This window comes from Sinocyclocheilus rhinocerous, unplaced genomic scaffold (assembly GCF_001515625.1).
Source record: "Sinocyclocheilus rhinocerous isolate Xijiao unplaced genomic scaffold, SAMN03320098_v1.1 scaffold5110, whole genome shotgun sequence".
Taxonomy (NCBI): domain Eukaryota; kingdom Metazoa; phylum Chordata; class Actinopteri; order Cypriniformes; family Cyprinidae; genus Sinocyclocheilus; species Sinocyclocheilus rhinocerous.
Window position 1 is genome coordinate 197728 of NW_015658994.1, and position 21678 is coordinate 219405.

Here is a 21678-nt window from a genome sequence, read left to right on the forward strand (position 1 = left end):
CAGTTAAGACCATCTGAGAATAGTTGGATTTACAGACACTGATCATGAATGGATGAACTAAGTGTCAAATTATTCAATATTTGTCACATTTACTTACCGTTTTTCTAATCAAACACACCCACAGTGAATTTTCCTCTGCTTCACATGGAATGTCTCAGAGACATCAGTCTGGTGGCACCGGAAAAGCTCTGTTCTGGCTGTTAATAGACAGTGTGTGGTCATGCCTGTCTATTTGTGTATCCTTGAATGCTCAAGGCTGTGTGAACCATCATTTATGTGCATGTTCCTTTTGACAACAAATAAAGCACAATGCAAGGCCTTTCCTCCCTAACACCCTTTATTTATCAAACCTTATTACACATGTGTTGCATCTGTGTGGAGAAAACCTGCTCTCATCAATGATGGGTGAAGTGGCTTGTTGGTTGTTCAACCTTGGTCTTTTTAAAAAGCAATAAAGGAGTTCAGTTTAAATGTTCTGATTCTATTTTCCCATAAGTCTAAAATATCTGAGGTTAAACACACAGAAACGGGTCCCCGGGCATAACTTTTCAGTTTGAACACCCATCATTACCATCTCTACTTGGGAAAAAATAAATAAAAATAAAAAATAATAAATTAACTTTTTGGGTTTCAGAGACATTTCAAAGCTTTATTCTACCACACAATCACAATTAAAACTATTATAAAACAAGATGGAAACACTGAACAGTAGTGGATGTATTGAACGAGAGTAATTATTGAAGAACAGTGAACTCTATAAATGAGCAGGTGGACTGCCTCTGTCAGGTGATGAAGTATACTTGTAATTATGGTAAAATAAATGTTCATTATCATGTATCATCATGACAGAGGCGTATTGGATGGAAGTGTCCTGTATTTTTTTTACGCTGTTCGTTTGCAATATGCCATTTCTTTCTAAACATTTTCTTTTAGTGATTGCGTTTGAGAGTAACGAGAGTTTCAAAACAATTCAGTGGCACTGTCTGTGTTAATGCTGCCACCGGCTGGAGAGACTTGGTAGTTCAGTGAACCTGAGAAGCTGGTGGAGTCTTGAGTGAGACTCTTCGTCGTCAGCAGCAGAGGTCACTAGAATACTAAACCATAAGGATAAATGCAGTTTTGCGGTAAAATATTAATAGTAATTCTTTTTTTTTTTTGTCAACCAAATAAAGTTAGTATGACCAGAAACCAATGAAAAGAGCAAAATAGTATCACAAAGAGGACCCCTCTAGTCACATGACTGTGCCAGTATATGTATTTATTCATTTATGTACTTAATTAGCTACATTAAGTAAATTAAATATGGGAACCAAAATTAATTATTATAGGCCTATCTATTTTATTTTTTTACATGTACATTACCGGTGAAAAATTTGGGGTCAGTAATTTATTTATTTATTTATTAAAGAATTTAATACTTTTAAAAATTCAGCTGAGATGTATTAAATTGACAAAGTGTATTAAAGACGTCGTTACAGAAAGGTTCTAGCTATTTCAAATAAATGCTGTTCTTTTGAACTTTCTATTCAATTAAAAAATCCTAAAAAATGTATCACGGTTTCCACAAAAATGATAAGCAGCCCAACTGTTTTTTTTAGCGTTGATAATAATAAGTAGTAGATAACAAGTATAATAAGATAATAGTAATAGCATGTAGTGTAAACACTGAAAGCAAATCCAATATTTATTTAATGTAGTTGGAAGAACAATAGCGCAAGTGACAATAACGGTATGAATTCCTGTATTTTTGGCTTATCTTGTATTTGGTCACCATGCTAGTTTTTTGTCAGAGAATGAACTCTGAAAACTGCGTTTCTATTGAGTGGTCGGTAGAGGGCGCTGTACAGTCCATCTGCACTGCTATGGCCCATGCCAGACGGCAGCGTATGGTGGATCATTGAACGCATGCAAACATTTCCTGATCTTGGGATTCGGCAACAGTGAGTCACTATTTCCCTAACTGTTTTTGCTCAAACATTTCATCTTCTGCGGTGGTTACTCTAGTCCATAGCAATGGTATTTTGTGGGGTGCTTATGAATAGAATGATTTCAATGTTCATTCTCAATGCATGACTCATCAGTTTTAACAACCTGTAATTTTACACAAATATATCCTAGTTGATTCCAGGGTGTTCTCTTCTTTAGACCCGATTTAGTCATTTGGAGCGCAGTAGAAAGTGTATGGTGTGTGTGTTATGTAATATTGTGATTTAACGTTACAGGTAATCACAATGTCCTTGATGACTTTTTAAAATAATCTGAAAATTATATGAATGCTATGTAATTTTAACAAGGTTTTAGTAGTGTAATGCGACCCAAGTGAGTGTGTCTGAATTCCATGTTGTGAAAACATTCTGGATGAAACCTGTCATGTCTTGTAATTTGCTAAATGTGTCCTAAATCTCCACCCTTTGACCTCCCAAGTCATGTTCTTGAGACCCTCACCAGCAGATCTCAACAGAATTCCACAAAAATCTGCAGGTTTTCCCTAACAAAACTGCATCAAAGTCTGCAGATTTTATCTGGGTATACTTGTGTCATGACTTCCCAGCAGTTCCCACAGATTTTTGAGATAGCACTCGGGATGGAGAGACATTTACCCTGGGGAATCTCATTGTTATATTGGAATGCGGTGGTTGTGTGTAATAATGCGACGAGGATGGCAGAGAAAGAGAGACAACAGGAGAAAAGAAAGTGCAGAACAGACAGGCTCATCCTGCAGATTTACACAGCTCTCTGTGTTCTGGCATCTGCTGGGACTTTTCCACTGATCTGCCCATGCGCTTGTGCCAGGATTGTCTGCTTTTTTTCTTTTCTTTTTTGCTGTCTCTCATGCCATCTTGTCTCACGATGCTGTTTCTAGAAGAGTTTTTGTGCACAAATAAATAGGACCCTAAATTATTAGTATGCATAGATATACATTTTGTAATATGCATACTGACGGTACATTCACATGTTAGGACTGTGCAGAAGTGTTATTTTAGTATTATTTATAGTATATATTAATATTTTGGATTAGCTTTTATTTTTATATTTTCAGTTTTCATTTAAATTTTAGTTTAAGTTTTAGTAATTTTGTTATGTGCGTTTGTCATTTTTATTCCTTTTTTCAGTATTTCTATTTAGCCTTAATTTATATTTATTTCAGTTTTAGTAATTTAGTAATTCACCTTAAACTTATTTTATTTTAGTTAGTTTAATTTGATCTAATATTAGTATTTTACTTCAGCTTCATTTCAATTAACAAAAAGGATTTTAAATAGTTTTAGTTAACAATACTCTCAGAAAAAAGGTACGAAATCTGTCACCGGGCCGGTACACCTTTGTACCTTATTTACCACTAAAGGTGCATATAAGTACCTTAAAGGTGCATATTAGTACCTAAATGGAACATATTTGTACCTTTTGAAAAGATACTGCCCCAGTGACAGCTTTCGTACCTTTTTTCTGAGGGTGAATAACATTGATGTGCAGGTTTGATCCTGAACCCTAATATGCACCAAAGAGTTGATGAAAGGTGACTAGTTAGTGGTGTTTAAGTGAATTGAAGCACAGGCTTCCTTCCCATAAAGGATTCATCTAACCCACTCTCATCTCTCTCTCGCTCTCGCTCTCTCTCTCTCTCCTTTTACTAAGACACCTGATTGGATAATTTTTAGTATGTCCACCCCTCCGAAATAAATACCAGGCAGAGTTTTTAATATAAGGCTGTTTTCTGTGACTTTCCCATTTAAAACTTCATGCAACAGCAAATGGATGTATTCTGGGTTTCTAGGATGGACGTATTTTCCTTGGTTCATATGTTTGGATAAGTAGATCTTTGGAGAACTCTATGGACTAACTTTAATTAATTATGTGAAAATATCGATTCAATTTTTTACTTATTTAATTTATTTATTTAAATATTTTATTATAATTAACAAATTTTTTTTTTGTAGTTTGAATTTTTTATTGGCTTTGGGTCAGACATTATTTTATTTTATTATATATTTGATTTGATTTTGTTTTGCTGTGGATTAGCTATTAGAAAGGAAGGGATTTAATTTACTGTCATTTAGATTGCTTATCTCACAAGTTACAGATTATATAATAAAATGATACGCCGAGATTTTTCTGTGACAATGTGAAATACAGTAAAAGCTCTATTCCCTTGTGTGGGTCTTCTTCACTAGCTCCGCCCCCCTTTCCCTCACTTGCTCTTCTGCTTCTCCTCCTCTCTCGTCCCTGAGAGGCGTGAGTTTCTGCCAGAGACTAAGAGTGTGAGTCAGACCAGACACTTTCTCTGCAGAGTTTCAACGGGACACAGCAGCCGCAGAAGCCTTCAGTAACCCAAACTCTCTCTTAACTTTACCAGGTCAGTGATTCAGGCATTTTGACTAGCAGTACTGCAAACTGTGAATGCTCAGGGCCCAAATATATTTTTAATTAGTGTTTTTCCATAGCTTTTTTTTTTTAGCATTGCACAGTAAAAGATAGGTCACTCCTGTAATTGTGTCTAGGGGGAGTGTCACATGTGCCGTCTAAGCACAATGTAATGTTTGGAATTACTTCATGTTCCAAAACAAACATGTGATCAGAGCTCCTGTGGATGGGACTTTGACATGCGTGTCTGTGCTGGTTGTGTTTAAAGTGTGTCAAAATTTGTGTCTATCTTATCCAAGGTAAGTTACAGTGAATGCATTCTAAACCAGTCTGACGTTTAGATCTAAACCAGATTAGTCTATTTAGAAGTGAACGTGTTAGAGATTTGAACTAAATGCTTATTCTGGGGCAGTTTGTGCTGAATATACTTGAATGTGATCAGAGGTTGGGCGTGGCAGAAACAGTAAGACACAAAGTGAAGGAGAGGGATGGTTGGAACGGAAAGGAGGGCTGGAGTTTATAATTTGCATATATTAATTTTTTTGTTACCATAAATATATTGCATATCAGTTTCAAACTGTTGGACTGTGACTGTAAAATATTCCTCACCGTATCACCTCTGAAATATGTCTCTCCCATTCTATTCTATTCTATTCTATTCCCTGTACAGTTTCAGGCTAGCAGCAGCCGTTCCAGTCAGCTATGGAGACTCCAGGTCAGAAACGAAACACCCGCGGAGGGACAACCACCGTTCTTTCTCCCAACCGTATCACTCGGCTGCAGGAGAAAGAAGATCTATGCAACCTGAACGACCGACTGGCGGTCTACATCGATAAGGTGCGCTCTCTAGAGGTGGAGAACGCAGGTCTGCGTATGCGCATCACAGAGTCGGAGACGGAGATCAGCCGCGAGCTGAGCGGCATGAAAGCGGCGTATGAGGCTGAGCTGGCAGACGCTAGGAAGACTCTGGACTCGGTGGCCAAAGAACGAGCCCGACTGCAACTGGAGCTCAGCAAGGTGCGAGAGGACTACAAGGAACTGAAGGCCAGGTATGTGTGCAGATCATGGTTGACACGTCATGCGTGTCATTCTAAAACAATATGACTTAATTTGCACTTTTTTAAGTTTAAAATCTCCATTGATTTTTGTTAATTTTTGGACGAACAAACCCTTTACAACTGTAAGCCAGTGCTATTGCAGTAAGTAAATCCAAGTCTGGAGTCAGCAGTAGCAATTACCATGACTCATTCCACACAGGAACCTACAAAAATTCCACCAGGTTTAGTTTCTAAATGGTGCGGCTTACAGATCATAAATCAGTGACACAGAAGAGCTGCAAACACTGGCTAATATGAGGACTTGCCCTCTTTTCCTGTAATTCCTTCCACACATCCAAGAGATAAGTTTAACTCTAAAATGCAGAACGGTGCCAACCCCTGGGCTCTCAGCCTAGTCCTCAGCTAAATTTACCTGAAACATGATGGCAGTTTTCTGCAGTTTACATCTGCTTATTGCTCCTGTCACTAAGGCTGACAGCTCAGTGCTTAGTCTGTTTGAAGCATTTTAAAATTCAATTATAATAATTAAAACGGAAAACAAATCTACATTGTACAGTATTATGACAGCGATTTTAAACCTTGTGGTTTGGGGTCGGCGAGTCTCTTTGAGCTCAGCAAAGCTTAGTTTATTTGAACAATAATACAGTAATACTATGAAAATTTTAAACCTTAATTGTTTTAATTTAAATGTAAACTATTTAAAATAACTGTTTTCTCTATTATAGATCAATGGTTTTAATATATTTTCAAATGTAATTTATTCCTGTGATTGCAAGGCGGAATTTTCAGAATTTTGCTCATATTAACATTTTATTATGTTAATATTATTATCAATGTAATATTTATTATTATCAATGTTTAAAGCAGCTTTTGCTGCTTAATATTTTTGTGGAAACCATGATACATTTTTTTCAGGATTCTTGCCGTTTAACTGATTGTATTAATCTGTTAAAATTCTTACGGTCAGTTAACCGGTTAAAATGAATTTTAACCCTAATTATAATGTAAAGTATGAAAAATAAATAATAATTTTGAGATTTGCTAAAGATTACATTTAAAAGTGTTGAAGATTAACTTCAAGTAAGCGGTAGATGACAGCAAAAGTAATCTAAAAATGTTGAATATTGGTTGATAAATGATATTGTCAGTCTTCAATATTAAATGTAATATTTTGTCAATTTTAATTTTTTGTAAATTGCTGTATTTATTCTCAAACATAGTTTGGCAATAACTAATCACATTATGTAAGAGAAAAGATCCTCGCAATAAAACTAAGAAACAACAACTACGCATCATAAAATCTAGTAACTTAATTATCATGCTTTTGTCCTTTGCACTTGAACTCCCTCATATCCGAGTACTTTAAAAACATCCAAACTCCACAGAGGAACCATCTCAAACTATTCAACACCACTAAAAAAAAAGTTTGTAGATGCTTATAGTTTATTAAGAAGCGTTGTTATGTAGTTGTCGTTGAGTCACAGTGATTGTTATTATAATCTATTGTTTATCTTGCTGTCTCTATGGTAGTAGACTTAGTCAGTGCGTTGGTTTAGGCAAGAGATTTGTTGATCCCAAAAGGGTGTGGTTCAAAGACAAATAGATATCAAGGCTGAAGATGCGCCTTCACTGAATGATGCCAGACAAGTTGAGAGTTTAGTGAAAGCCAATATGAGTCATTCTCATTCATTTTATAAGGTTTGTGGTCATATTCATTTCATAAGCTTTGTGGTTATACACATGGGGGAAGTCAGCAAAAGGAGATAGAATTATTTGTGTCCCAGGGTTACAGTAGCCCTCATGAGTTCCTGTAAGCGTCCATCACTCGGTTAATGCAGACTGACTCGTACATTCAGCTGAGCTGTTTGGAAGTGTTTGGTTTCCACAGCAACCATGCAGCCTTGCCAGGGTGTGTGAGAGGTTCTGACTGGACTGAGTGGTGACTCATGAGCTTTAAGTAACTGCGGAAAGCACTGTTCACTCTGACTTTAACCCCTCACCTCAGTGAGAAAGCCCTATGTTCATGTTGGAACGGTAGCCTTATTTTATTCCAGTGAGTTTGAAACATTTGCTTTATACTTATGTGCTTAGCAGATGTTTTCTTACTGAAGCGGCTTAGAATGCTCCATAAAAGGTTCCAGTTAGAATGTGATTTATAGCCCTATTTCCACAGGAGAAGTTGCACAGAGAACTTTTTATTTCATAGTTCTTAATACACTGGTGTTTTAAAATGCTAATTTACTAAACACACACACACACACACACACACATATACTGTATATATATATATATATATATATATTCATATTATTAATAACATTTATTAATATTTATTTATAATAATATTTATTAATAATAAAAATAATATTATTTTTTACTTAATTGGATTAATATACATTTCATATATAATTTCTTAAAATGAATCAAAAAGCTAAGCTTCGCTAAGAAAAAAAAAAAAGAATTAAATTCACAAAATTTAAAAATGTGCTTTTTGTTTAGCAAAGGATTCTTCATGACATTCCCTCCAGAGAAGTGTAAAGTTGCATGTTTGAAAATAGTCCCTCATATACTTTGACTTCAGTTATTGTTTAGGAAGCTTGAGGGTCAGACGGGTTGTTAAATGGAGAGTCATGTCGGGTCATGCGGCAGAGACAAAACTTCATTTTAGCTGACAGGAGCTGTTTGTGCACACATGCTGTTGGTGTACATGTGCTTGTGGCTGCTGTTGCGGTTGCAGCATTTGGCTTCTTTGGTCATTATCAGATAGAAGACCATATCCTGTGTGTATTATGTGTGTGTGTCACTGTCTGAACTCTGTTGACAGGTGCAGTGTAGGAGTGTGTAACTGATATGTGGAAAAACTACAGCTGGAAACAACGGAGATGAAATGCATCTTTCAATTCATACTGAAAGAGCAGTATGTCATCACTTACCTTTCATTTAAAATGCTGCGAATCCCCTCTGTGTTTGCTTAGACCATACAATGAAACTGTACTAGAGCCCGACCGATATGGGTTTTTTGGGGGCCGATACCGATATTAGGGAGTAAAAAAAGACAGATACCGATATATCTGCCGATATTCTTTATGTGTAGGCTATATTATAGTACAGTATAGTCAAAAGTTTGGACACACTTCCCATTCGTGTGTCCAAACTTTTGACTGGTTCTGTATATAGAATACAGTATATAGCCTACATAAACAGAATATATATACATAAACACATTTTTTATTCACAGACACAGTCTATATATATATGTACTGACCTGTTTTTTATTTATTCATCAAAAATAAGACAAATTCCATGAAATTCCGCGTTATACAGTAAATTCCGTTTTTATGACTGGATTCCGCGATTCCGTCCATGTTTTCTGCATCGCGGAAATCATAGGGCCCTACTAATGTAGCAAACTGCCGTCTATTGGACTGCAGAAAGATACTAACTTTTCAATCTGCTACGTTACTGACTGTACTGACAAACTATGCTGACACCGTGTCTGCGCTGCAACAGAACGCGTCAAAGCGACCGTTGAAAATCATTTGAACTTCTGTCAGCACGTCATAAATAGAACGAGGCATCAGTTTACTGAATCCGGTGTAGACAACATAATGGGTTCTATTCTACACTGGACGGCGCGCGATGTAATGTGACCGATGTGACAAGCATGAGTTCTGGGCTGCGGCGCGGACGGTAAACACCAGCATTGAGTGGCCGCGATCAGCTCCGGTGGCCGCAACACAGGCTTTAATGCGCTGCAGACGTGTGCCGTGAAGCGCAGATCAGCTCTAGTCTCTAACGTCACTGAATCCTGTACTTAGTGATGGTCTAGAAAGCGGGGGACTTGAGTCGGTATTTTGTCTAAATGACTCAAAATACTAACTCTAATCCACTTTTTAGTTGCACATCTTCTGACTCTGCTTGCATTTCCAGGAATTTCCCGAGTCCCCATTCATACAATGATTTTTCAGGCCCACGTGTGGACCAGGACATAACCAGGACATATCTGTAAAGAATTAGTCATCTTAGTCTTAGTCATTGCATTATTCCAGCTTCTGGGGAAGAGAAAATGTGGCCTTAAAAATATTAGAGCATTGATCTAGCATATAAGAGCCTTTTATCAGTTTTATCATTGAAAAAATTAACCAGTCATTAGGGCTGCACGATAAATCGCATGCGATATTTAACGCGCATCTTATCAGTAAAGCCGGTTCTGTAATCAGCGGTAAATCTCCATCACCTGCGGGCTTTCACATTGAGCAGCATTAACTACACAGAGCCGTTGTTCACTGACGAGCGGCGCAAAACCACGATCATATTTGCGCGATTTTTTGAGCAGCTCGTCAGTGAACAACGGCTCTGTGTAGTTAATGCTGCTCAATGTGAAAGCACGCAGGTGATGGAGATTTACCGCTGATTAAAGAACCGGCTTTCTGACAAGATGCGCGTTAAATATCGCATGCGATTTATCGTGCAGCCCTACCAGTCATCTACCCATGTTCTCTTTCTCTGAGATTACTGAGATTGTAAGTATATTTTCGCCTTATCACCTTTACTATCACTTTTAGTTTTAAGGCTTTGGGTGTAGTGAGGGACATCCTTTCCATTTATATCTGGGTCTGGCTCAGGGTCAATAGCAAAACAATAAAATGTTAACATAAAAGCATCTAAAAAATTAGCAAAAATAATGAAGGTATAGTAAAATGTGACCTTCATATAACACATTTTTATATTAATTTTCAAAATATGAATACTTGAAAAATATATTGTTAATATGTTTTAATAAAAAAAAAAAAATCAACCACTAGGATATTAAAGTGTCATAGTTAAAGAAAACCCTTACATTTGAATCTCTGTTATTTTAGACATCAAACTTTGACCCCAGGCCTTCATACACCGTAAATGTTGAGGTTTTTTTAAAATCATTCCCTTGTTGAAAATATTTGCATTCACACACAATTTTATCAGTTCAACGCTCACTGGCTTTGTGGTCTGCAAGCTATGTTCATAGCTTAAGGGCAAACGAAATGATATTTGGCAGCTTTCAGATGTAAATAAATACTCCAGTGATTCATTTTCTGCCCCTCCCTCACCATCCTGTGTGTTTTTTATTGACTGGCTTATGGTGCCACTTACCCTCACCAGTGCATATATTATTCGTCTGGTTATGGATATCCAACAAAGACACTCCACCCTGCAAAAAGCAGCCCTCAAACATGGTTGTTTGTGCTGTCTATGTACATTCAGCCTTAGAAATCATAATAATAACTCATTCATTTATATTATTTAATAAATAATATAAATACACTAAATAAAAAGTACTACACATATAGTGATGTAACTTGAAGTACCATGCAAATACCATAGTTCATAAATATAAAGGAGTCATTTATTGTAATCTTTTTTTAAAGGTTCATTTACTAGTGTTGTTGCATCTTGTTGGTCTGTTAAGTTCATGCTAAGTATTTTCAGATGCCAATGTGAAATTTTGTCCCATCATCCTCTGGCTTTTCCATTATCAGAATAAACACATGGCAATGAACAGTTATCATAGAGTATGCTGCTAATAAGTTTCCTGCACTTGTCATATTTAAAATAGACAGTCTCTCTGTGGTTATGTCATTATGAGTTTTATTGTCTACCGTGAAAATTACATCTAATGAGTGTACGTTTAAGTGTTAATCTATAGGTGTCGGTTGACAATGAGAAAAGGCTTGATCTTACAGAGAGAGACGCCCTGATTACAGTGTTTCATTGTTTAGTTCAGGGCTGTCCTGCCTAAAAAGGAATAAAATTAGATTTTCTGCTATTATGCTCTTAACTTAACAAATTAACTTACCAAATCTACAATATATCAACTTCAACAGGCACCTGTGTGTTCAAACTTTTTAGGAGAGATTAAATAGCTCTATGTTCAGCACAACATATGCATCTGAATAGAGGCGTCTCTCCTTTTCCAGTGAAGATCTCTTTCTTCAGTGAAGATCTCTTTCATTCTGAGGGGAGTAGGCTCATTCTCTCTCTTTCCCTCTCTGTTCTTTTCTTTTTTTGTGATGTGATCACTGCCTCAGGACATTTCTGTTTTCCCTGCTATCCTCATGACCTCACTGAAGATCAACTGTCCCAACTGTCTAATGTTACAGTAAATAGGGGAATTCAGTGAGGATCACTTTTTTAAAAAAAATGTTTTAAAAGAATGTACAGTATGTATCTGGCATGTAAAACAACTCTCAAACTTGGTATTTGTGAATGTTATACTGGTACAAAGTTAGAATATGATACTGCTAGCAGGGGTACACAAATGTTTTAGATTAGGGATATTCAATTAAAGAGATCCAGTCCCTATACATTTCCTTCCAAGTTACGGTCCAGACAGTTATTTACTTGCACTGTTTCAGTAGCCAATATATGACTTCTATGGCTATGAAATGAAATAAGCAATGTGCCGGAATATTTATCGCTAATTTTGCAGCAATATAAATCAAGACATAATAAATGTAATAGTCCTAATAGTATCTCTAAAGAGTAAAAATTGCAGTTATTTTTTTTTCCAGTTTTACAGAAATGCATTGGTATTAAATGGTTCTTTGAACATGACTAATGAATATAAATTAAATATATATTTTATTTCAGCCAAATTAAAATAAAGTGGCAGAGCAACCGCACAGCACGTCATAGGGGTTTGATTCCCAGGGAACACGCATACTGGCAAATGCACAATAAGTTGCTTTGAATAAAAGTGTTTGCCAAATATGTTAAATGTTGAGTGAAGCTTGTGCTTGCATTGTACACAGCTTCGTTGATTATGCTGGAAGCGATCTAGTTTTGTGACTTGCCTCTCACTTCCAGTGTAGCCATGACATGTGGCTTTCCATTGTCATGACAATTAGCAGAACTCATTTTCCTCCCACTGTTTATAATTACATTAATTTATGAGAAATGATTCTCTGTCCAGAACTGGATCTCTGTACTAGATTTTTTTTTTCTTTAGTCTGGAACATTACAGATGGATATTCTGGAAAAAAATATTTTCTCGTTTGATGTCATGACAGTAATAAATAACACAACTGTGATGAGTGATTCAAGATGCTTTTTATTTGTTTCAGCCATTGATTTCTCAGGCATTGAGTAGGATGTCCAGTCTTGTTACTGCATATTTAAACCTCTCATCCTTTCAAAGGAGTGATTGGCAAAAAGAAAACATCCTGATTTTTGGAGGGATGCTGAAGCTTCGAAATTGGTCCAAGTTGAATCGGTTCTGATGATCATGAAAAAAGTCTTTAACCATCCAACGAGCTGCTCCGTGCTATTCAGGAGTGCCTGTCTGTGTGTGTGTGTTTGAAGAGCTTTGAGTCATAAATTATAAATCATTTTAAAATAATGGGCATATAAAATGTCTCTTGCGTACTAGCCTAGATGCGCATACATATTTGGTTAGACTCACACCCACTTCTGATGGCTTTTTCAACTCCATATTACAATCCTTTTGTTCTTAAAATGTCAAATGTAAAATGCGGACACACACGCACTCCCCTACACTTCATCCCAAATGCACATGCAGTGGTGCTTTGTTTGGTTGTGGTTGGATCTGGAAAGGCTTTGGACGGACTGACTCATTCGCTCTATTATGTAATCACCATCCACAGACTCTAAACTAAAGATCAAACACGTTTTTCATTTGCAAGTGATTTGTTGAGAATTCCGAGTGAACTTGTGTGCGGAGATGCTTCCACATAAAACAAGACATTGTAGTTCTGTTAAGGCACCATACCATTACTGAAAGACAAATTTAGTTAAATTTGAGTTAATTTATAAACAAAGCCTTGTATGTATGTATGTTTTGATTCATCTGAGCAGAATGAATGCGAATCAGGGTGTAACGGGGCGAACGAGACGTAAGGCATGCGGATCCATATGCAAGGCTTTTATTTAGAGGCGTGGTCATGAAACAGGCAAGGGTCAGACAACAACACTGGTACAACACAGGCAAGACAAAAGAGTATTCCTAGGGCAAGCGTGGGTCTTCGATCGGCAAACGTAAACCAGAGGGCGAGGCAAACGGGGAATCCAAAACATGCAATAATCCAGGCAAGGTGCAAACATAGTCCAAACGACAAGACGAGAGAATTCTAAGACAGGCAGATAATCAGTTAATCGCAAGACTAAACTAGAAACTAGGGCAGAAGGCTCCGTAATGTAGCTATCACTGGGAAAGCGATAAACGCTAAACAATACTTGGCGAATAGAGAAGGATTGAGTGGTTGTTATATAGTGTGTGTGTGTGATTGGCTGCAGGTGAGTCCAATCAGTGCAATGGAGCATGGGAAATGTAGTCCAGGGTGACGTGCAACAGTTTGTGTGGTCTGAGAGTCAGAGTAATCAGAAGGCGACCTCTGGTGGCGAGCAGACGGAAGACCACGGACCGGATTCGTGACACAGGGATGTTAAAAGTGATTTGTTTCCTTTTAAAAAAACTTTTCCACTGGAATGTTTCCACTAGTTCCAAGATTATACTTAAAGTAATGAGCTATTCTTTTAATAATAATAATAAATGTACAATTATGCACATTCACATTAGATGACTTCAGTCACATCAGCGTAATTTTATTTTTGTTTAGTTTTTATTTATTGTTTTTTCGAAATACTACTTTTTTACTTATGTGAATACATTTAAGACATACTTTGCATAAAAACATGTTTTTATACAGTAAAGTGCCAGTAGTATTTTCTGCATAAAACTGTTCAATAAACCCATGTGGTTGTGAAAGAGAAGGAATCGCAAGTGCCATGTGACTAATAGCCTGAACTGATGTTTGTCTTTTGCCAAACCACTTGTAATGGGGAACACTGGTAGAGTAGTACTGCGCACACACACACACGTGCACACACACACCATCTCCATCCCATTCTTAACCAAAGGCAGCTGCAAACAGGCAAACGTTATTTTTGGAGAACCGGAGATGACAGTGGAATCTCTATATGTTTATTCAATGGAAAAATCAGTGGAAAACTGTTTATATTATAAGGCCGGAGACCCTCCGATGCAGATTTTATTAGACTGGGCTTGTACAAAGACAGGGAGGAGAGAGGGTTACTGTAATTGGTGCTGTTCTGATGGTGTGTATGAGCCACGGGTGTAAGGGAGGGAGTGAGTCATCATCAGCGCCTAAAAGCAGAGCTGCCACGCTGGCAGGGCCTCAGTCTATCCTCCCTGTTGCGGAGTATGAAACAAAGCGCACATTTATGCATATTGATGGATATAGGTAGATTTTAAGAAGGTTGCGCACATTTATGCTTATTGATGGATATAGGTAGATTTTAAGAAGGTTTTCATAATCATATGTGACCCTTCACACACATTTATCCATGCAGAGATGGAGAGAGGAGGCCTAGATGTGCTACATCTTAGCTCTCCATCATTGTTCTGTTCAGAAATGAACTGTTTTTTCATTTGACATTAAAGATTGCGCTCATTTTTGCCAGACTAGACAGAAAGATTAGATAAATCATGGAATGCTATTTCACTCTGAGGGAAATAGTTTTAGCATCTGTCATGTGCTAATGAATCAGGGAGGACAAATAATGTTCTCTTTGTATTGGATGTTCAAATTCAGCTGCGGTTACAGGATCTGGTCTGATTATAGGACCACACCCTTCAAAAACCCACCATTAGGATTTAGAAGAATCATAATTTTTCTTGTTAATCATTTTCCTGAGGCTACCTTTACCACGTCTTTACCATGTTTAAAAATATATATTTTTTATTTATTTATATATTTATATTCATATTTATATAAGATTTGTATTCATCTATATATGTTTAACACATATATTAGTGGTTAAACGGATCGTAGTTGATCCATGATCCGTACGGACCAAGCACCACGGTTCGGCATGCATGTGATCCGCGGATTAATTGCAACATTTTACCATAATAGAGTATAAGTTTATCATTTGTTCGTATTTACACAAGCAAGCGAATTTTAAACAATTCCAGAGAGAAAAGACGAAAGGGAACTCGATTCGTTACTCGCGCGCTGTTCTCTATGCGCACAGCCGCACACACACGAAGCGCGCACATGCGTTTAACAGACGGCGCGCGAACACCGAACGAATCCTCTTCTGAATCCTCTGAACAGACACATACACACAAAATTATGACAAAATACCCATCTCGACAATCATTCAGTTAAACGCGGTCAGTTATGTCTCAAGTGAATGAAAACAGCTGAGAAAGAAATCGGATGTGATGTGTATCATTATATCGGATCCGTGCATCAGGTCTTAAAGGGACAGCGGCCTATAAACACTGCTGCTGTCATTAATGATCATCAAACAAAAACTTTCTTAGTTAATCTAGTAGTATTTGCTGTGGTATCAAAGAAGTACTTTGCTTTAAGTAATAAATGGAAAGCAAGTTAAATTGAAATATTTTTCTTTTCTTGCTGATCCGAAAAATTATCCGATCCGTGGGTCAAAAACTGTAATGTGATCCGAACCGTGAGATTTGTGATCCGTTGAAAGCTTAATTACAGAAAATAATTTAGACTCATCCCTCAGTTAAAAACAAAACAAAAACAAACGTAGTATGAATAATGTCTATAGTAGGTCATGCTTACTCAAGTCTTTCCCAGCTGGTGTAAGGCTCTGTAAAAATTTGTCTTTAATGTTTTAATGTTATTCTCAAATTTTTAACCATTACAGCTGGCAAATTCTGGTTCTGCATTGTTCTATTTTTAGTCAATGTTTATATTAGAGCATATTATACAACTCAGTCACCATCTTTTTCCTTCTGACCATACGTATTTCCTTCTGTATGTTTCACTCTGTCTCCATGAAGACCTCATGGTGGGCCTGCAGCCAGGCAGAGTGAGACAGAGTCGCCTCAACAATTAAAAAGGAAACGTTTATTCATAGTGCAGTGGGAAAATGGGGAACCCCTGTATGAGACTATTCTGTTTTAAGATTTAGTCACGTGGCCTCTCCACCCATATAGTAGAAGTGGAAAGTACAAGTCACATTTACGTCAAAAGCAGTGAATCGGTGTATTGTGGAGCTGAATGGAGGATGAGAAGGTAGATCTTGGGCTTTAGGTATAAGGAGTTGAATTGCACCAATATGTTTTACTATGTATTTGAACACAGTAAAATGTATTGATGCCCTGGAACACTTAAACTTACAGGACGTAAATTTCACTGTTGTTCATTCAGCTAATCCGCATTTCAACATGCTGAAATAGAAATGAAAATAAATTATTGTTGTCAACTTAAAATCTGGCAGGATTTTTTTAGGAAACAAATTACTTTAAATATTGAGACATTAAACAGATTCCCCAACAATTTGCTAGCTTAAACAACATACAAGCTTCGTCCAGTTATAAAACCATAAAATGGTCATAAAACACTCGACTGAAGATACTATGGATTCTACCATTTGGTAGTCTGTGCAAATATATTGAGACTTAGCAAATACAAATCATAATAAATGTTTTTGTATGAGCTAAAAGAGATTTGATTTAACAGGCTCCAGTCCTTTATCATATTGATGAAGTGTTGTGTCAGACTGTGCGGTTTTGCTATGTGCTTTTTATGGCTTTACAAGTGCTTTGATGAAAGCCTACAGTCATTTTTCCTCTCAAAACCTCCAGCTGTTGCAGGTGACAGCTGTCATATGGTGCTTTTTGTGAAGCAACAAATATAGTGTTAGAGAGACCGTGTAAAGTCCATAATTCAGAGAATGCAGTCATACACAAGACTATTTGTGACCCTGGACCACAAAACCAGTCTTAAGTCGCTGGGGTATATTTCTAGCAATAGCCAAAAATACATTGTATGGGTCAAAATGATTGATTTTTCTTTTATGCCAAAAATCATTAGGATATTAAGTAAAGATCATGTTCCATGAAGATATTTTGTAAATTTCCTACTGTAAATATATTAAAACTTAATTTTTGATTAGTAATATGCATTGCTAAGAACTTGTTTTGGACGACTTTAAAGGCGATTTTCTCAATATTGTGATTTTTTTGCACTCTCAGATTCCAGACTTTCAAATAGTTGTATCTTGGCCAAATATTGTCCTAACAAACCATGCATCAATGGAAAGCTTATTTATTCAGCTTTCAGAGGATGTATAAATCTCAATTTCGAAAAATGTACCCTTATGACTGGTTTTGTGGTCCAGGATCACATTTTTCCCCGCCTGAGGGTGTGTGCATGATAGTCCACAGCTTTTTTTTATGTGTTTTTTGACTAATAAGTACATTAAAATGAATGGCTATCAGTTTAATTAATGCTTATTCTGTAGGAAAAAATGTATCTGCTTTTGAATTTAAGCTTTCTAATGGATGGTTTTGGCTCCAGTGTGTTTTTTTTTATCTTGGGGAAACCCTGTTCGTGGTCAAAGTTTTCTCAAAGATGGTCACGTGAAATATTTCCACGACACTTTGCCTTGGTAACATGGCAAAACATTCAGAGGGCTTTATTTTGTGGGTTTCTTTTTCGTCACAAAAGAGGACTGTGATTCATAGAGGTGCTGGAGGCCGACCTGGTACATTCCTCTCCTCCTCTCTCTCTTTCTCTCTCTCTCTCTCCCTCAACTGGCTCTTTTTGTGCCTGAAATGTTTCCACTGGATCAAAGATGCCAAACCAAACCCTTTCCCCTTTCTCTCTCTCACACACACATACAACTCGGCACACAAAATACACACTTTTAATGAAAACTTACTGGAATTGATGCTTTTATAGTTTTTTTTAATTTTTTTAAATGCTGTCGTTTTGTAGTATTTTATTCAACTTATTAGCTATAACACACTTTATTTTCCAGTTTGTTTTCTTTAGCTCCCTTCACTCAAAGTTGACCATTTGCAGTGTAAACTTTGACCATGTTGGTTCAGTCAACAAGGACAATGTGACCCGGAACAGAAGTGACGCTAAGTGACGCACATGTTCTCCTATTGTCTACTTTAAACAGCCTCTGGTTGGTTTGGCTTCCTGTGGACAGATCCTGGAGATGTTGAGAACTAAAACAGCAAAACAAATACAGTAGCAGAAAAAAATTAACGTCAAATATAGAAAATAATAGAACAAATAACAAACATTAGACCACATGAGGCTCTTAAACTTTTATTGTTTTCTTCAAATGTGGCCTGCTCCACTGTGAAATGTTGTTTCTGCTCAATCTGCTTAATATATATATTTTTTTTTTTAAAGTGACGTGACATGTGACCAAGTATGGTGACCCATACTTGGAATTAGTGCTCTGCATTTTAACCCATCCAAAGTGCACCCACACAGCAGTGAACACACACCCGGAGCGGTGGGCAGCCATTTCTGCTGCGGCACCCGGGGAGCAGTTGGGGGTTCGGTGCCTTGCTGTGTCTGAGACCCACTGCAGCTGTCTCAGGCCTCTCTTCACCAGAGGAAGCTGCCAGTCCATAGTGTCCGCCAGCTCCACCACATCAAACTCCAGAGTATCACATGACTCCACACGCTCCCCTGCCATGCGTTTGCGTGCCAGCGCCACAGCGACCGGAGGACATCTAACAACATACAAAATGACACAATCTGACACAAAAAAACACACTGATGAGCTTCTAAAAGCATCGAAAGCTACTCAAGACTGTGAAAGTGTAATTTGGTGAGTTTGCGGAGTTGTTGCGGACCGCCGCAGCTTACAGATGGAGAGCGTCGGATGAAGAAGCTCCACCCACTGCTGAGGATGAGTCTCCAGACCTAAAGTGAGTGAGTGAGTGAAGTGACATGTGGCCAAGTATGGTGACCCGTACTTGGAATTAGTGCTCTGCATTTTAACCCATCCAAAGTGCACCCACACAGCAGTGAACACACACCCGGAGCGGTGGGCAGCCATTTCTGCTGCGGCACCCGGGGAGCAGTTGGGGGTTCGGTGCCTTGCTCAAGGGCACCTCAGTCATGGTATTGAAGGTGGGAGAGAGCGCTGTACATTCACTCCCCCCACCTACAATCCCTGCTGGTACGAGACTCAAACCCACAACCTTTGGGTTACGAGTCCGACTCTCTAACCATTAGGCCACGACTTCCCCATATTGTGCAACCAGAATAAGTATAGAACAAAACGGCACATTTAGGGCGCTGACAGGAACGGGCTGGTTTTTAATGACCAAATGTCCTAAGTAGAAGAGGTTATGTTTCTGGATGTGTGTTTATGGTTGACTAAGCACAAATATGCAGCTGTTTACACACTTTCATTGTAACCCCCCTACTTCACTGTAGCCCCTCTGGACTAAAGTTGTAAATTCTCCCCTCTCTCTGTGTCCATTAAAAGTTTTAATGAGCAGATTTAGGCTAATTTTTCCACATAAACACTGTATCCTGCTGAGGACCAGTGCTTGTTTTTATTCCTGTAGCGTGAACAGCTAAAATACAAAAATCTGTGCGCTTTTTTTCAGTTCCAGTTATACTGTTCCTCAGAAATAGTGATGAATGTTACCTCAAAGGCTCTCTGCAAAAGTTCTCGCATATATCTTCCCTTCAAAAAAAGATTTTTCCATACTTTTGAATTTCAGTAACCAGTTCTTCAAAACTGTTATTCATCGAACTATTATTTTACAAGTACATTACTTTAAGTAATCTCAGTCAGGGAGGTTAACTTTCCTACATTTAACGTTTTTTCATGTTCTCAGCCTCATAAAGCTTTTAGTGAAGGTATGTGGCTGTAAAGTAAAGTATGTGACCTAACAAAACCTCTGTTGTTGGGAATCGTAAGTTGGTTGAATTACTTCTCTCAGGAAGGAGGCCTGATGGAATGCTCCACAGAACAGAGAATACAAACTCTAGAAGTTATTTGCTTTAGTCTGTTGAGTTTTAGTTTGCTTGCGTTGTAGTCTGAGTGCACATTGAGCGTACTTTTGTTGTTGGGAAGGAGTTGTGTGTGTGGGAAAGGTGCCTTAGGGACTGAAGTGTGGCAGAGTTTTAATTGTTTCAAGCCATGTTCGGTCAATCACTCACATGACTAATTTTGGAGCAGCTATTTTACAGGCCTTGTGAAATCTGATCTGGGAATGCACAGAGATGAACTCTAAACCTAAACGCTTGTTTTGACAGAGAACAGATATGAGTGTTGATAAATTATACTCTCGTTTTAGACTGTAAGAGTTGGCCTTATTACCCTTCTATGTTTTAAAACTGCAAACCTCACTTTGCCTTAATTCAGTTGATGACATAGTAAAACTACCAGTCATCTTTTATTTATTGAAGTGTTTATCATTCTGTATTTTTATTAAGGTTTGTATGGTTCCTTCAAAAAGGAACAACATTGTAGTCACACCCATATGGTTTAAATTTACTGTTGGAGGCCCAAATCCTGCTCTGTTTCAGAGAGAGGATTCTTAAGGTTATTGTTTACAGATTTTAAAGAGTCCTTGGTTTTGGTACAAAATCCCAGGCAAAATTGTGGGCAGTCTGGTGTTCATTTGCACTGAACTGATTATTCAAGCTTTGCTACTTGGCAAACATATTCAGTCAAGCTTATGGATGTAAATCAGATGCATATTTTACAGTCTTAGATCAGTTCTGACAGCCGAAAAGATCCGATCCTCTCCTGAGGTGCTTTACTCAGGCCATGATGCCACTCTAATGCAGTTGCTCGCAATTTTCTGATACAAGAGACTTTCCTCAACATGCATTAATGAATATAATAATCTGACTATTCTGAATCTAATTGAAATAATTGTATTCCTCTGTGTGCCGAGAGGAAAAAAATGCTTTAATACCTTCTTTGTATTTTTGTGACTGTAGGAATGGTAAGAAAGAGTCGGATCTGGAATCGGCTCTGGCCAGACTGAAGGATCTGGAAGCTCTGCTGAACTCCAAGGACGCGTCTCTCGCCACAGCACTGGGGGAGAAGAGATCACTGGAGGTCGAAGTCAGAGATCTGAAAGCCCAGCTGGCCAAGGTGGTGATTCTATAAAAAGCTGCATGTCTAAGGGTTTGGGTGGTGTGGTGCTGTGGTAAAAGATCTGGGTTAGTGACCAAAAGGTTCCAGTTTGTGCCATTATTAGGTACTTGAGCAGGGTACTTTTAGCCTAGTTTTCTCCAGGGTTATCTATATAATACATGCACTAAAAGATTATTTAAAGCATCTAAACTAATACTTGCTTGCTTTAGGGAATATGATTCAGCTCTATTTTTGCCAATATATTATTAATATCACATAAAAACAGCCATGATAATTAAATGAATTCCCAGTAAAAAAATAAACAAAATAAAATAAAAAAAAAATA

The 21678-nt window shown here is 37.6% G+C and overlaps 1 protein-coding gene across 1 annotated transcript in view; it reads left to right on the forward strand.

Moving 5' to 3' along the window:
• Positions 1-1847: 1847 nt before the first annotated feature.
• Positions 1848-21678, forward strand: part of LOC107723101 (lamin-A-like) — a gene marked incomplete at its 3' end in the record, with an annotated part of 24407 nt that continues 4576 nt past the window's right edge. The window contains 3 exon segments of the mRNA XM_016531618.1: positions 1848-1940; positions 5033-5411; positions 21194-21350. Coding sequence (XP_016387104.1) covers positions 5065-5411; positions 21194-21350 — 504 coding nt within the window.